General features: G+C 44.9%; 2 protein-coding genes across 6 annotated transcripts; one reads left to right on the forward strand and one right to left on the reverse strand.

Annotated features, from left to right (window-relative positions):
• Positions 1 to 399: 399 nt before the first annotated feature.
• On the forward strand, positions 400 to 1,425 carry LOC139543430 (RING finger protein 224-like). The gene is made up of 2 exons (XM_071349535.1): positions 400 to 645; positions 1,049 to 1,425. The coding sequence occupies exons 1-2, from the start codon at positions 400 to 402 to the stop codon at positions 1,346 to 1,348; spliced, it is 546 nt and encodes a 181-aa protein (XP_071205636.1). The 3' UTR covers positions 1,349 to 1,425.
• Positions 1,426 to 2,318: 893 nt separating this feature from the next.
• Positions 2,319 to 15,805, reverse strand: LOC139544089 (U4/U6 small nuclear ribonucleoprotein Prp4-like). 5 transcript variants are annotated; one of them, XR_011668803.1, is made up of 8 exons: positions 15,249 to 15,395; positions 14,956 to 15,130; positions 14,250 to 14,330; positions 13,941 to 14,029; positions 13,655 to 13,802; positions 6,365 to 6,468; positions 4,599 to 4,730; positions 2,319 to 2,940 (listed from the first exon to the last, which is right to left on the reverse strand). XR_011668803.1 is itself a non-coding variant. In XM_071350842.1 (8 exons), the coding sequence occupies exons 6-8, from the start codon at positions 13,786 to 13,788 to the stop codon at positions 2,612 to 2,614; spliced, it is 567 nt and encodes a 188-aa protein (XP_071206943.1). In that variant the 5' UTR covers positions 13,789 to 13,802; positions 13,941 to 14,029; positions 14,250 to 14,330; positions 14,956 to 15,130; positions 15,249 to 15,395; positions 15,723 to 15,805; the 3' UTR covers positions 2,319 to 2,611. The 5 variants fall into 5 exon arrangements, 3 of the variants coding, with proteins under 3 accessions (XP_071206943.1, XP_071206945.1, XP_071206944.1); XM_071350842.1 differs by lacking the exon at positions 4,599 to 4,730 and adding an exon at positions 15,723 to 15,805; XR_011668804.1 differs by lacking the exons at positions 14,956 to 15,130; positions 15,249 to 15,395 and having other exon boundaries at positions 13,655 to 13,743; positions 14,250 to 14,389.
• Between the last annotated feature and the right edge of the window lie 30 nt (positions 15,806 to 15,835).

Raw genomic sequence — 15,835 nt, forward strand, 5'->3', positions numbered from 1 at the left:
AGACTGACATTCGGTTTTAGTCATTTAGCAGACACTCTTATCCAGTAAATAGATATTGGTCTCTGCTTACAATCAACCTGTTGTCTTATACCATCACACAACTGACTGACCGGACAGAAAATGCTGTAACAGAAGTCCACAGCTGACATCAAACATGGGTCTCAATCCTTTTTGAGTCTAAATTCCTTAATAATTCCATTCCTCTGGTTTCCTCACCATTTGTATTAATCAACTGTTTTCTCCAATAATTTGGTTATTTGAACTATTAAGCATTGGGCTGCAATGTATTGCACATAACAGGTGCTATAAATATTTTATCAGTTGTAGGAGTAGTTGTAGACGTAATGTCACATGGTCACCAGCAATATGCGCCATTCATAATCTAGTTTCCTGTACAGGATGGAGGAGGAAGCCCCAGTACCTGATGCCCCAGACTTTCATGCCACAGAAGCCCCAGCAGAGGCCCCTGTAGAGGGTGGTGTGTCGGCCGGAGGAGTTCCACCATCCAGAGACAGCCGTAAACTGGACTGTATCATCTGCTTCTGTGCCTTCAACCTGGCTGAGAGGCTGCCACGCAAGCTCTACTGCGGCCACACCTTCTGCCAGGCCTGCCTGAGACGCCTTGACACCATCCTCAATGAGCAGGTGGGTCTGACTGTCACGACAGCAGTCCCACAGAGGCAGCATCTCTGGTCAATTAGGGACTATAAAAAGCAAAAGATCTTTGGACCACTTTCAGAATAGCTCAAACAGACTAGGCCTTGTCAAGCTATAGCTAGCTCACTTGTTCCTTTGATTTAGTGAAAGTGATTTGATAAAGGGGAGAACTGATTTGTTAGGATCAGACAATATGCATCATCTCAAATTAACCTGACCAATCCTAAAGAGCAACAGATTCCTTTCCAGACACTTTTCGAAGAGGAATGCTGTATTGAGAGCTCATTATTAGCTACAGCAGTCATAACTATTAGTCTACCTAAATATCTATAATGGTTGGTTTGTCAATCGTGTCCCAATCAACCCTGCTCCCTCTCCTACTCCCCAGCAGATGTGGATCCCCTGTCCACAATGCCGGCAGAACACCCCGCTACCTCGCGGGGGAGCTACAGCCCTGGACCTGGACCTAGCAGCCTTCCTGGGGGTCAAGGCTGACATGGACAGCCAGAGGTCCAGCCCCCAGCAGGGAGGAAGAGAACTAGGCAACCAGCTGGAGCAAAAGCCCTCTTTTGGGAAACATCCCATCATAGAGCAGCCTCAGGCCACCTGGAACCATGGAGGACTGGCTGAGCCTCGCTTCCACAGGAGCCCTTGCTGCAGGCGCTTCTTCTGCTGCTGGTGGTGCTGCTAGGATGCCCAGTCATGTATGAATGACAAGAGTTTTTAAAGCATCTGGGCAGCAGTTTTCCCATTACAGTGCCAGCTGTAACTGATTATAGGGATGCCTGGGCTTCCAAGGCTACACAATGGAAAATATAGGTTATAACTAGGGCCTGACTGTGATCTGACCAAGGAAAAATGTACTACTGAAAGAAAAAAAAAAACATTACAGTGTTCACGAGACTGACAAAGTTGTGCGGGGAGCAACATTTTTTTCTCTCACACATCTTGGGAGAAAGAACGTTTCAGCACTCAAAATGGGACGCTGGATAAAGACCTCAATGACCTCATCTACAACCGAAAGACTCCTCTACTGCCTCCTTTCAACTATGCAGTTGGACATATAGGCTATTGGTACCTTGATTGTTGAAAGTCCATTATTTTTTACACATTTGGTTGAGTTTTGTATAATTTATCCGAGTGAGCATGTACAGGTAACTGCCAAAATAAAGGAAACACAAACATTAAATGTCTTAATAGGGCGTTTGAGCACCATGAGCCAGAACATCTTCAATGCACTTTGGCATAGATTTTACCAGTGTATGGAACTCCATTGGAGGAGACACCATTCTTCCACGAGAAATTCCATAATTTGGTGTTTTGTTGATGGTGGTGTAATACACCGTCTCAGGTGCCGCTCTAGAATCTCCCATAAGTGTTCAATTGGGTTGAGATCTGGTGACTGATACTCATCAAACCATTCAGTGACCACTCGTGCCCTGTGGATGGGGCATTGTCATCCTATAGTAAGCCATAGTAGCTCAAATATATGCCTGTCCAGCATTTTTATGCATGACCCTTAATTAATTTAGAAACCACACCTGTGTGGAAGCACCAGCTTTCAATATACTTCGTATCCCTCATTTACTCACTTAAGTGTTTCCATTATTTTGTATGTAACCATTTTGTCATGTGCAAGTGTAAAATAATGGAAGAAAATATGGAGTTATTGTTTTTATTAAAAACTAGACAAAGGGCAATTGGATCGACTTCTGACACCAACTGACTCATGTGTTTACAAATCACCTAAAACATATTATTTAACAAATTATCTAGGAGAAAGGACAGGAGGTATGCCCACAACTTCAAAGTTGTAGACATCAAGAGACTAACGTTGTTGTTCAATAATAATTTAACCATCTACTAAATGTAAATCAGACAAGTGTACAATTCAGAATATTTAGGATGTTCAAAGACTCATCCGTCAATCGTGAAAAAGCTAATATTTTGCAGATCATGATTTACGATCTTCTATTTGTATGGGATGACATTTCAGTATTACCATAGAAATAGTGGTACAGGTAGTACCATAGAAATAGAAGGTACCATAGAATGCCATTCTCTTTCTATGGGTGATACTCCCTCCCCTGCTCACTGACATCCAGAGTTTGAAGGTGCGGTCGTAAGAGCAGGTGGCGATGAGTTGTCCGTCAGGGGACATGTCCTCGCCCATCACCTTGCCCTCGTGGCCCGCCAGGGTCTTCAGGGGGGACCAGCCCGGGTGGGTCCACACCTTGGCTGTGTTGTCAAAGGCCCCGGTCAGGAGGAAGTGACCGTCATTGGCTAAGAGAGGAAGAGGGAAAAATTATATAACAGTACATAACTTGCTGTACATAACTTGCTGCTAAACAGTACATAACTTGCTGCTAAACCTTTTCCGTGTAACTTTTGAAAATCATTTTGAGATATTAGTTGGCATGAAAATGTGCAAAGGGTTACCTGTATATGTCATTATAGGGTCAATCAAGTATTTTCAGTTCATATGCTAGATCAATTTAAATTAAGTTAAAGGGATACTTCAGGAATTTGGCAATCATGCCCTTTATCTACTTCCCCAGAGACAGATGAACTCATGGATACCATTTTTATGTCTCTGTCCAGTATGAAGGAAGTTAGAGCTAGTTTCATGAGCCAATGCTAACTAGCATTAGCACAATGACTGGAAGTTTACGGGAATCTCCTAGCATGGACAAAGAAAATTGTATCCACGAGTTAATCTGACTCTGGGGAATTAGATAAAGGGCCTAATTGCCAAAATATCCATTTAATGTGAAATTAATAAGTGAAGTAGGTAGTCTCTGGGATCTGGAAAAACTCGAGTTGGAATTTGATGGAGGACACTAGGTTCTGATGGGAGGGGATGGTGTAGATGCACTTCCTGTGATGCAGGTCCCACACCTTACAGGTGTTATTTATTTCACCTTTATTTAACCAGGTAGGCTAGTTGAGAACAAGTTCTCATTTACAACTGCGACCTGGCCAAGATAAAGCAAAGCAAAAAAGTCTATATACAGTGTGTGCAAATGAGGTAAGATTAGGGAGGTAAAGCAATAAATAGGCCATAGTGGCAAAATAATTACAATTTAGCAATTAAACACTGGAGTGATAGATGTGCAGAAGCTGAACGTGCAAGTAGAGATACTGGGGTGCAAAGGAGCAAAACATAAAAAAATAAAAATAATAATAACCGTATGGGGATGAGGTAGTTGGATGGGCTATTTACAGATGGGCTATGTACAGGTGCAGTGATCTGCTCTGACAGCTGGTGCTTAAAGTTAGTGAGGGAGATATGAGTCTCCAGCTTCAGTGATTTTTGCAATTCGTTCCAGTCATTTGCAGCAGAGAACTGGAAGGAAAGGTGGCCAAAGGAGGAATTGGCTTTGGGGGTGACCAGTGAAATATACCTGCTGGAGCGCGTGCTACGGGTGGGTGCTGCTATGGTGACCAGTGAGCTGAGATAAGGCGGGGCTTTACCTAGCAAAGACTTGTAGATGACCTGGAGCCAGTGGGTTTGGCAACAGGTATGAAGTGAGGGCCAGCCAACAAGGGAATACAGGTCGTAGTGGTGGGTAGTATATGGGGCTTTGGTGACAAAACGGATGGCACTGTGAAAGCCTCCAACACTCTACTCAGCAAATTGGATGCAGTCTATTTTGTAAATGACATCGCCGAAGTCAAAGATCGGTAGGATAGTCAGTTTTACGGGGGTAAGTTTGGCAGCATGACTGAAGGATGCTTTGTTGCGAAATAGGAAGCCAATTCTAGATTTCATTTTGGATTGGAGATGCTTAATGCGAGTCTGGAAGGAGAGTTTAGTCTAACCAGACACCTAGGTATTTGTAGATGTCCACATACTCTAAGTCAGAACCGTCCAGAGTAGTGATGCTGGACAGGCGGGCCGGTAGTGATCGGTTGAAGAGCATGCATTTAGTTTTACTTGCATTTAAGAGCAGTTGGAGGCCACGGAAGGTGAGTTGTATGGCATTGAAGCTCGTCTGGAGGTTAGTTAACACAGTGTCCAAAGAAGGGCCAGAAGTATACAGTTATCCCCACTTCTTGTTGCTGCGTGGTAGCTAAACAGAGGAGAAGAGTTTCAATGCTGGACCTACAAACACACACTCAGGCTTATCATCATCAATAAGTAGGGCCAGGAGTTTCCACCAGGGCCGTAGTTATAAACTCAGCAAAAAAAGAAACATTCCTTTTTCAGGAACCTGTCTTTCAAAGATCATTCGTGAAAATCCAAATAACTTTATAATGAAGATCTGTGAAGAGTTTAAACACTGTTTCCCATGCTCAATGAACCATGAACCATAAACAATTAATGAACATGCACCTGTGGAACGGTTGTTAAGACACTAACAGCTTACAGACGGTAAGCAATTAAGGTCACAGTTATGAAAACGTACGACACTAAAGAGGCCTTTCTACTGACTCTGAAAAACACCAAAAGAAAGATGCCCAGGGTCCCTGCTCATCTGCGTGAACGTGCCTTAGGCATGCTGCAAGGAGGCATGAGGACTGCAGATGTGGCCAGGGCAATAAATTGCAATGTCCGTACTGTGAGACGCCTAAGACAGTGCTACAGGGAGACAGGACGGACAGCTGATCGCCCTCGCAGTGGCAGACCACGTGTAACAACACCTGCACAGGATCGGTACATCTGAACATCACACCTGCGGGACAGGTACAGGATGGCAACAACAACTGCCCGAGTTACACCAGGAACGCACAATCCCTCCATCAGTGCTCAGACTGTCCGCAATAGGCTGAGAGGCTGGATTGAGGGCTTGTAGGTCTGTTGTAAGGCAGGTCCTCATCAGACATCACCGGCAACAACGTCGCCTATGGGCACAAACCCACCGTCGCTGGACCAGACAGGACTGGCAAAAAGTGCTCTTCACTGACGAGTTGTGATTTTGTCTCACCAGGGGTGATGGTCGGATTTGCGTTTATCGTCAAATGAATGAGCGTTACACTGAGGCCTGTACTCTGGAGCGGGATCGATTTGGAGGGTCCGTCATGGTCTGGGGTGGTGTGTCACAGCATCATCGGACTGAGCTTGCTGTCATTGCAGGCAATCTCAACGCTGTGCGTTACAGGGAAGACATCCTCCTCCCTCATGTGGTACGCTCCCTGCAGGCTCATCCTGACATGACCCTCCAGCATGACAATGCCACCAGAGATACTGCTCGTTCTGTGCGTGATTTTCTGCAAGACAGGAATGTCAGTGTTCTGTCGTGGCCAGTGAAGAGCCCGGATCTCAATCCCATTGAGCACGTCTGGGACCTGTTGGATCGGAGGGTGAGGGCTAGGGCCATTCCCCCCAGAAATGTCCGGGAACTTGCAGGTGCCTTGGTGGAAGAGTGGGGTAACATCTCACAGCAAGAACTGGCAAATCTGGTGCAGTCCGTGAGGAGGAGATGCACTGCAGTACTTAATGCAGTTGGTGGCCACCCCAGATACTGTTACTTTTGACCCCCCCTTTGTTCAGGGACACATTATTCCAGTCACATGTCACATGTCTGTGGAACTTGTTCAGTATATGTCTCAGTTGTTGAATCTTATGTTCATACAAATATTTACACGTTAAGTTTGCTGAAAATAAACAGAGTTGACAGTGAGAGGATGTTTTAGATCACACGGTCAGGATTATCTGGCCCTATCCATAAGATATCATTAACACATAATCTACCATGTAATTTACCCGTTGGGAGAGAAGTCAATGCTGTCTCATTGAGATGGCCCTCCAGGAACAGCACACATCGCCCGGTCCGAAGGTCCCAAATACACCCAAACGAATCCAGACCCCTGAGAGAGAGGGAGATTAATATTGTATACCGAGGCAAACTAGGATTCAACTAACAGTCCTGTAGATGCAGGTCTTGACTCACGGTTATCGCGTGGGACAAACAAGGAACACAAGGCATCAACGTTTTGTTGCTGTGCGTTTTGCTGCCAACTTTACTTTACTTTGCTAGCTGACAACTTTACGTTTTTTGTTTTGTTTTTGTTTTTAATTACCGTTTATATTTTTAGTTTTTCCATCGCAACTTTTTTCCCTCATTCAACTTTTTCACTCCGGACGCTTTATCTGGACATGGTTCGTCAACACCTTCAACAGCCGAAGCTAAGTAGTAACATTAACATGATGTCTTCTAATTGCAGTCGCTGTACTCATAATATACAGGAGAACGATCGCCTTACGGCGAGAATAGCTGTGCTACAAGCCCAGCTTCAGACGCAATCGTTAGGCAAGGGTAATTTCAGTGTAGGAAAGGAAGAAACAGCGTCTGTGCCACCAGTAAGTACAGATAGTAACGTTAGTATAAATCCCCCCGCACAGTCCCCGCAGCCGGACAACTTTCTCATGGCTTCTGGAGGGAAATGCTGTAGGAATGCTCAACCGGTGTCGCTCATTCAGCCGACAGAAACTTTCAACCGGTTCTCCCCATTATGTAGCGAGTCTGAGTCTGAGTCTTCTCTTGTCTCTACTCCTCCCGTTACGGGGTCTGAGACGCCGAAGGCTCCCACCATTAGCTCTGACAAATTGAAAACCCTAGTCATTGGCGACTCCATTACCCGCAGTATTAGACTTAAAGCGAATCACCCAGCGATCATACACTGTTTACCAGGGGGCAGGGCTACCGACGTTAAGGCTAATCTAAAGATGGTGCTGGCTAAAGCTAAATCTGGCGAGTGTAGAGAGTATAGAGATATTGTTATCCACGTCGGCACCAACGATGTTAGGATGAAACAGTCAGAGGTCACCAAGCGCAACATAGCTTCAGCGTAAATCAGCTAGAAAGATGTGTCGGCATTGAGTAATTGTCTCTGGCCCCCTCCCAGTTAGGGGGAGTGATGAGCTCTACAGCAGAGTCTCACAACTCAATCGCTGGTTGAAAACTGTTTTCTGCCCCTCCCAAAAGATAGAATTTGCAGATAATTGGCCCTCTTTCTGGGACTCATCCACAAACAGGACCAAGCCTGGCCTGCTGAGGAGTGACAGACTCCATCCTAGCTGGAGGGGTGCTCTCATCTTATCTACCAACATAGACAGAGCTCTAACTCCTCTAGCTCCACAATGAAATAGGGTGCAGGCCAGGCAGCAGGCTGTTAGCCAGCCTGCCAGCTTAGTGGAGTCTGCCAATAGCACAGTCAGTGTAGTCAGCTCAGCCATACCCATTGAGACTGTGTCTGTGCCTCGACCTAGGTTGGGCAAAACTAAACATGGCGGTGTTCGCCTTAGCAATCTTATTAGGATAAAGACCTCCTCCATTCCTGCCATTATTGAAAGAGATCGTGATACCTCACATCTCAAAATAGGGTTACTTAATGTTAGATCCCTCACTTCAAAGGCAGTCATAGTCAATGAACTAATCACTGATCATAATCTTGATGTGATTGGCCTGACTGAAACATGGCTTAAGCCTGATGAATTTACTGTGTTAAATGAGGCCTCACCTCCTGGTTACACTAGTGACCATATCCCCCGTGCATCCCGCAAAGGCGGAGGTGTTGCTAACATTTACGATAGCAAATTTCAATTTACAAAAAAAAAATGGCGTTTTCGTCTTTTGAGCTTCTAGTCATGAAATCTATGCAGCCTACTCATTCACTTTTTATAGCTACTGTTTACAGGCCTCCTGGGCCATATACAGCGTTCCTCTCTGAGTTTCCTGAATTCCTATCAGACCTTGTAGTCATAGCAGATCATATTCTAATTTTTGGTGATTTTAATATTCACATGGAGAAGTCCACAGACCCACTCCAAGTCTTTCGGAGCCATCATCGACTCAGTGGGTTTTGTCCAACATGTCTCTGGACCTACTCACTGCCACAGTCATACTCTGGACCTAGTTTTGTCCCATGGAATAAATGTTGTAGATCTTAATGTTTTTCCACATAATCCTGGACTATCGGACCACCATTTTATTACGTTTGCAATCGCAACAAATAATCTGCTCAGACCCCAACCAAGGAGCATCAAAAGTCGTGCTATAAATTCTCAGACAACACAAAAATTCCTTGATGCCCTTCCAGACTCCTTCTGCCTACCCAAGGACGTCAGAGGACAAAAATCAGTTAACCACCTAACTGAGGAACTCAATTTAACCTTGCGCAATACCCTAGATGCAGTTGCACCCCTAAAAACGAAAAACATTTGTCACAAGAAACTAGCTCCCTGGTATACAGAAAATACCCGAGCTTTGAAGCAAGCTTCCAGGAAATTGGAACGGAAATGGCGCCACACCAAACTGCAAGTCTTCCGACTAGCTTGGAAAGACAGTACCGTGCAGTACCGAAGAGCCCTCACTGCTGCTCGATCATCCTACTTTTCCAACTTAATCGAGGAAAATAAGAACAATCCAAAATTTATTTTTGATACTGTTGCGAAACTAACTAAAAAGCAGCATTCCCCAAGAGAGGATGGCTTTCACTTCAGCAGTAATAAATTCATGAACTTCTTTGAGGAAAAGATCATGACCATTAGAAAGCAAATTACGGACTCCTCTTTGAATCTGCGTATTCCTCCAGGGCTTAGCTGTCCTGGATCTGCACAGCTCTGCGAGGGCCTGGGATCGGGAGAGACACTTAAGTGTTTTAGTACTATATCTCTTGACACAATGATGAAAATAATCATGGCCTCTAAACCTTCAAGCTGCATACTGGATCCTATTCCTACTAAACTGCTGAAGGAGCTGCTTCCTGTGCTTGGCCCTCCTATGTTGAACATAATAAACAGCTCTCTATCCACCAGATGTGTACCAAACTCACTAAAAGTGGCAGTGATAAAGCCTCTCTTGAAAAAGCCAAACCTTGACCAGGAAAATATAAAAAACTATCGGCCTATATAGAATCTTCCATTCCTCTCAAAAATTTTAGAAAAAGCTGTTGCGCAGCAACTCACTGCCTTTCTGAAGACAAATAATGTATACGAAATGCTTCAGTCTGGTTTTAGACCCCATCATAGCACTGAGACTGCACTTGTGAAGGTGGTAAATTACCTTTTAATGGCGTCAGACCGAGGCTCTGCATCTGTCCTCGTGCTACTAGACCTTAGTGCTGCCATTGACACCATCGATCACCACATTCTTTTGGAGAGACTGGAAACCCAAATTGGTCTACACGGACAAGTTCTGGCCTGGTTTAGATCTTACCTGTCGGAAAGATATCAGTTTGTCTCTGTGAATGGTCTGTCCTCTGACAAATCAACTGTACATTTCGGTGTTCCTCAAGGTTCCGTTTTAGGACCACTATTGTTTTCACTATATATTTTACCTCTTGGGGATGTTATTCGAAAACATAATGTTAACTTTCACTGCTATGCGGATGACACACAGCTGTACATTTCAATGAAACATGGTGAAGCCCCAAAATTGCCCTCGCTAGAAGCCTGTGTTTCAGACATAAGGAAGTGGATGGCTGAAAACGTTCTACTTTTAAACTCGGACAAAACAGAGATGCTTGTTCTAGGTCCCAAGAAACAAAGAGATCTTCTGTTAAATCTGACAATTCATCTTGATGGTTGTAAAGTCGTCTCAAATAAAACTGTGAAGGACCTCGGCATTACTCTTGACCCTGATCTCTCTTTTGACGAACATATCAAGACTGTTTCAAGGACAGCTTTTTTCCATCTACGTAACATTGCAAAAATCTGAAATTTTCTGTCCAAAAATGATGCAGAAAAATTAATCCATGCATTTGTTACTTCTAGGTTAGACTACTGCAATGCTCTACTTTCCGGCTACCCGGATAAAGCACTAAATAAACTTCAGTTAGTGCTAAATACGGCTGCTAGAATCCTGACTAGAACCAAGAAATTTGATCATATTACTCCAGTGCTAGCTTCCCTACACTGGCTTCCTGTTAAGGCAAGGGCTGATTTCAAGGTTTTACTGTTAACCTATAAAGCGTTACATGGGCTTGCTCCTACCTATCTTTCCGAGTTGGTCCTGCCGTACATACCAATACGTACGCTACGGTCACAAGACGCAGGCCTCCTAATTGTCCCTAGAATTTCTAAGCAAACAGCGGGAGGCAGGGCTTTCACCTATAGATCTCCATTTTTATGGAACAGTCTGCCTACCCATGTGAGAGACGCAGACTCGGTCTCAACCTTTAAGTCTTTACTGAAGACTTATCTCTTCAGTAGGTCATATGATTGAGTGTAGTCTGGCCCAGGAGTGTGAAGGTGAACGGAAAGGCTCTGGAGCAACGAACCGCCCTTGCTGTCTCTGCCAGGCCGGTTCCCCTCTCTCCACTGGGATTCTCTGCCTCTAACCCTGTTACAGGGGCTGAGTCACTGGCTTGCTGGTGCTCTTTCATGCCGTCCCTAGGAGGGGTGCGTCACTTGAGTGGGTTGAGTTACTGACGTGATCTTCCTGTCTGGGTTGGCGCCCCCCCTTGGTTTGTGCTGTGGTGGAGACCTTTGTGGGCTATACTCGGCCTTGTCTCAGGATTGTAAGTTGGTGGTTGAGGATTTCCCTCTAGTGGTGCGGGGGCTGTGCTTTGGCAAAGTGGGTGGGGTTATATCCTTCCTGTTTGGCCCTGTCCGGGGGTTTCTTCGGATGGGGCCACAGTGTCTCCTGACCGCTCCTGTCTCAGCCTCCAGTATTTATGCTGCAGTAGTTTATGTGTCGGGGGGCTAGGGTCAGTTGGTTACCTGGAGTACTTCTCCTGTCTTATCCAGTGTCCTGTGTGAATTTAAGTATGCTCTCTCTAATTCTCTCATTCTCTCTTTCTCTCTGAGAACCTGAGCCCTAGGACCATACGTCAGGACTACCGGGCATGATGACACCTTGCTGTCCCCAGTCCGCCTGGCCTTGCTGCTATTCCAGTTTCAACTGTTCTGCCTGCGGTTACGGAACCCCTACCTGTCCCAGACCTGCTGTTTTCAACTCTTAATGATCGGCTATGAAAAGCCAACTGAGATTTATTCCTGATTATTATTTGACCATGCTTGTCATTTATGAACATTTTGAAAATCTTGGCTCTCTCTAATTTTCTCCTTCTCTCTTTCTTTCTCTCGGAGGACCTGGGCCCTAGGACCATGCGTCGGGACTGCCGCCCGTGGTGACTCCTTGCTGTCCCCAGTCCGCCTGGCCTTGCTGCTATTCCAGTTTCAGCTGTTCTGCCTGCAGTTATGGAACCGCCACCTGTCCCAGACCTGTTGTTTTTCAACTCTTGATGATCGGCTATGAAAAGCCAACTGAAAATTATTCATGATTATTATTTGACCATGCTTGTCACTTATGAACATTTTTGAACATCTTGGCATAGTTCTGTTATAATCTCCACCCGGCACAGCCAGAAGAGGACTGGCCACCCCTCATAGCCTGGTTCCTCTCTAGGTTTCTTCCTAGGTTTTGGCCTTTCTAGGGAGTTTTTCCTAGCCACCGTGCTTCTACACCTGCATTACTAGCTGTTTGGGGTTTTAGGCTGGGTGTCTGTACAGCACTTCGAGATATTAGCTGATGTACGAAGGGCTATATAAAATAAAATTGATTGATTGATTGATAGATGAGAGGTGAATAGTGATCTGTAATTCCTTCTACTATAAACCAATATGTGCTGACTGACTTGCACCAGTCAAGACACTTTCCAACAATAGCATAGATCTGTACACAAACACATCAGCTCGTGTGTCACATGGAGCCAGTTGTTGCATCTGCCTTAATTTAATTGAGGTTATAACATCACATAACAAGCTGCTAAACCTTCTCAGTCCTCCAAATTGCTCAGGCAGTAGATTGAGTTGATTATATGTATGAGATCACTGTGCACTGAGAGAGTTGGGAAGTGTGTGTAAGACAGCATGCTATTAAAAGGTGACTTGAAGGGAATATCCCTGTATGATTCAAATCCAGCAAGCCACCGAGAGGCTCTTCGTTCTGCCAAGCCTCTAATTGAGATAACTGGGTGGACATCTACTGGCCTTCATTAAACAGATTATTGAATCACAGAATAACTCACAGAGTACGACCCTGCCTCACGCAGGAAGCGGCGCAGGTCCTAATCCAGGCACTTGTCATCTCCCGTCTGGATTACTGCAACTCGCTGTTGGCTGGGCTCCCTGCCTGTGCCATTAAACCCCTACAACTCATCCAGAACGCCGCAGCCCGTCTGGTGTTCAACTTTCCCAAGTTCTCTCACGTCACCCCGCTCCTCCGCTCTCTCCACTGGCTTCCAGTTGAAGCTCGCATCCGCTACAAGACCATGGTGCTTGCCTACGGAGCTGTGAGGGGAACGGCACCTCCGTACCTTCAGGCTCTGATCAGGCCCTACACCCAAACAAGGGCACTGCGTTCATCCACCTCTGGCCTGCTCGCCTCCCTACCTCTGAGGAAGTACAGTTCCCGCTCAGCCCAGTCAAAACTGTTCGCTGCTCTGGCACCCCAATGGTGGAACAAACTCCCTCACGACGCCAGGTCAGCGGAGTCAATCACCACCTTCCGGAGACACCTGAAACCCCACCTCTTTAAGGAATACCTAGGATAGGATAAAGTAATCCTTCTAACCCCCCCCCCCCTTAAAAGAGTTAGATGCACTATTGTAAAGTGGTTGTTCCACTGGATATCATAAGGTGAATGCACCAATTTGTAAGTCGCTCTGGATAAGAGCGTCTGCTAAATGACTTAAATGTAAATGTAAATGTAAATAAGACCATTGTTTTCCCAAAAGCCCCCATTCCCTTCTATAGGCCAAATATAGATATGCTCTGTGACCTGACAGCTCTTCAATTACGGGGTTGATAAAAGCCTTTTCTAGCTAATGTTTTCATTTTGGAGAGGACACTGAGATCCCAGTTATCTGAAGGTTTGTTGTAGAAATAATGGATGGGATAATACTCTACAAAAGTGACCAGCCATTCACTTGATTCGCTGGCAACATACATTGCAACAGGATGTACAGAGACAAGCAAAAGACAACACAAAAATGTATGTTTTTTACTGACAATTGACAGACCTTCATAGTATATCCGGTGAGATCTTACCAAGTGCCTACCACAGAGCCGTCAGGCTGGAAGTGCAGGTCGTGGACTCCTTTACTGTGTCCCTCCTGGTGCAGGATCTCGTCCTGGGCCTCCAGGAGTGAGTGAGTGAGGATTAAGCCCCACTTCAGATTCATTTCGAATGACAAGTCTGACGAGAGTAACATCAATCTATGGCTATAGATGAGACATTTGGTGCAAGTGATCATGTTTTGTTTTTATTGTATTGCCTGGATCAGACATTCTGAAAATGATAGAACAAAGAATGTTTACAAATAAATTCACCCACCAGGTGGTGCCCAGGAAGCGTCGACAGGGGTGCCAGGCTACTCGTGCTACACTCAGGAGTGGCCCTAGATGTCAGCTACAGGCTCATCACTGCAGAGAGGGGTTACCATGGTTACAACACAACAGGCCTTTTAAATCGCCACCATTCATTTCACCAGCTCAGTTAGCTACTGTTTATGATAACATACACTGCTTTTCTCAACCCCTCTCCATATTCTCCTGATTCATTTTTGATCAAACTTTAGGTAGTTTCCCTCATTTGACAAACACAGAAAGACAGACACACAGTATGATATCAACCAGAGCAGACCTGTACAGACTCCAGAGTGTGACGGTGCCGTTGGCAGCACAGGAGGCCATGTTAACATCAGTCCTCCAGAGTCAGAGTGGCCTGAGGATGGAAACAGTTGGCCCCCACATAGGTGTTGTGGCCCGAGGACAGGAAAAGAACTATTATCATTATCAAATGATTAACTTATTTATCATTCAGGATAGGGCTGGGCGATATGGCCAAAATAGCATATCACTGCATAAAAATAAAAAGGACAGTATAACAGTATTTTATGTTTTTGAATAATGAAAGTTCAACATTTTCTTCATGAGTAGTGCGTGACCCTACGGTTGCAACACATACATTCTAAGTGATTTCAATTGGTCTTTCTCCATTTTGATTATATAAATACTGTTCAATTCAAAGAAATCTGCATTTTCATACATTTCTGCATTTGTTGCACTTATTTGAGATCACTTCCACACTGCCATGTAGGGCTGCACAATATGGGCAAACAATGTAGGCCTTATTTTTAGCCAAACGTTGCGATTGTACTAGCGATTTAGAGCAAAACACATGGGTGAACTGTTGGAATCATGGAAATAGAATGATTATTCTAATTCTATAGTTAGAATATAATAGTGGTTAGAGCGTTGGACTTGTAACCGAAAAGTTGCAAGATCGAAAACACCATCAAGACCATTCCTGTCTGTGCAGTGTAATGAGAGTAGACTGAGGGACTCACCAAGAGGCAGTCACAAGCATTTTGGAGTTCGGGCTAAATTGGCAGAAGGATATTTCACATCGGTTACATCTGCATCGTCATTGGATACTGTGACTATCTCGCTCGCTTTCTGCGCTCAAAGTCAGCCAATACCTCAGACTGGCACTCACTCACGTGTTCCTCAAGATCAAGGGACCTGAGGGAAGAGAGAGAAAAAGTAAGTTGAGTTAAGAGACACACATACATATGACTCCAACCATAAACAGTTGATGTTGATAGCCTCAATGCCTGCTTTGACAGAATTTTTGCCTGACCCAGAGGACTCTCGTCCCAGCCTCTCCCTCTCCTTCTCCTCCAGACTGCCATAGAAAATCCAGGTCTTCTTCACCAGCGGAGATTCATCCTCGTCAGACATCTCTTGGCTTTATGTCTGGTCCAACTGTTCACCACAATGAATGATACTGTCCGGGAGTAAACAATAGCCACAGAGATATGAATGAATGGAATGAGAACTTGATAGCCAACCACCTCAATTTAATGACACAAGTGTGTAGTTCACTAACTATCAATTTGCTGACCAAAAATGGACAACTCCCCAATCAGTAAATCAAATGGCTAGGACACATTGTCAAATCATAGGGGTTTGTAAAGTAACGTTAATCTTTACACAAGAACACGTTGAGTAACTAGCTAACGTCAGATAAACTAGCTAGCGAACGACACTCAGCAGTTTGCCAAAAGCGTCACCAAATAGACAAACCGCTCAACATTTAAGGTGATTAATTTACCTGTATTTTAGTATTGGGTTTGAAATTACACAAGAACCGCAACCAGCTAGCAAAATCAAAACACAAAAGTGGTTGCCTGTTCACATTTCACAGCGACATCTAGTGGAAAGGAG

This window comes from Salvelinus alpinus, chromosome 18 (genome assembly GCF_045679555.1).
Source record: "Salvelinus alpinus chromosome 18, SLU_Salpinus.1, whole genome shotgun sequence".
Taxonomy (NCBI): domain Eukaryota; kingdom Metazoa; phylum Chordata; class Actinopteri; order Salmoniformes; family Salmonidae; genus Salvelinus; species Salvelinus alpinus.

Coding starts and splice junctions, on each gene's coding strand:
- LOC139544089 (XM_071350842.1), bottom strand. CDS start 13,788: ATGAATCTGAAGTGGGGCTTAATCCTCACTCACTCACTCCTGGAGGCC. Junction 6,469..13,654: donor GGCTCTGTGGTAGGCACTTG/GTAAGATCTCAC, acceptor CCTCTCTCTCAG/GGGTCTGGATTCGTTTGGGT. Junction 2,941..6,364: donor ATTGACTTCTCTCCCAACGG/GTAAATTACATG, acceptor TTCCTCTCTTAG/CCAATGACGGTCACTTCCTC.
- LOC139543430 (XM_071349535.1), top strand. CDS start 400: ATGGAGGAGGAAGCCCCAGTACCTGATGCCCCAGACTTTCATGCCACA. Junction 646..1,048: donor ACACCATCCTCAATGAGCAG/GTGGGTCTGACT, acceptor ACTCCCCAGCAG/ATGTGGATCCCCTGTCCACA.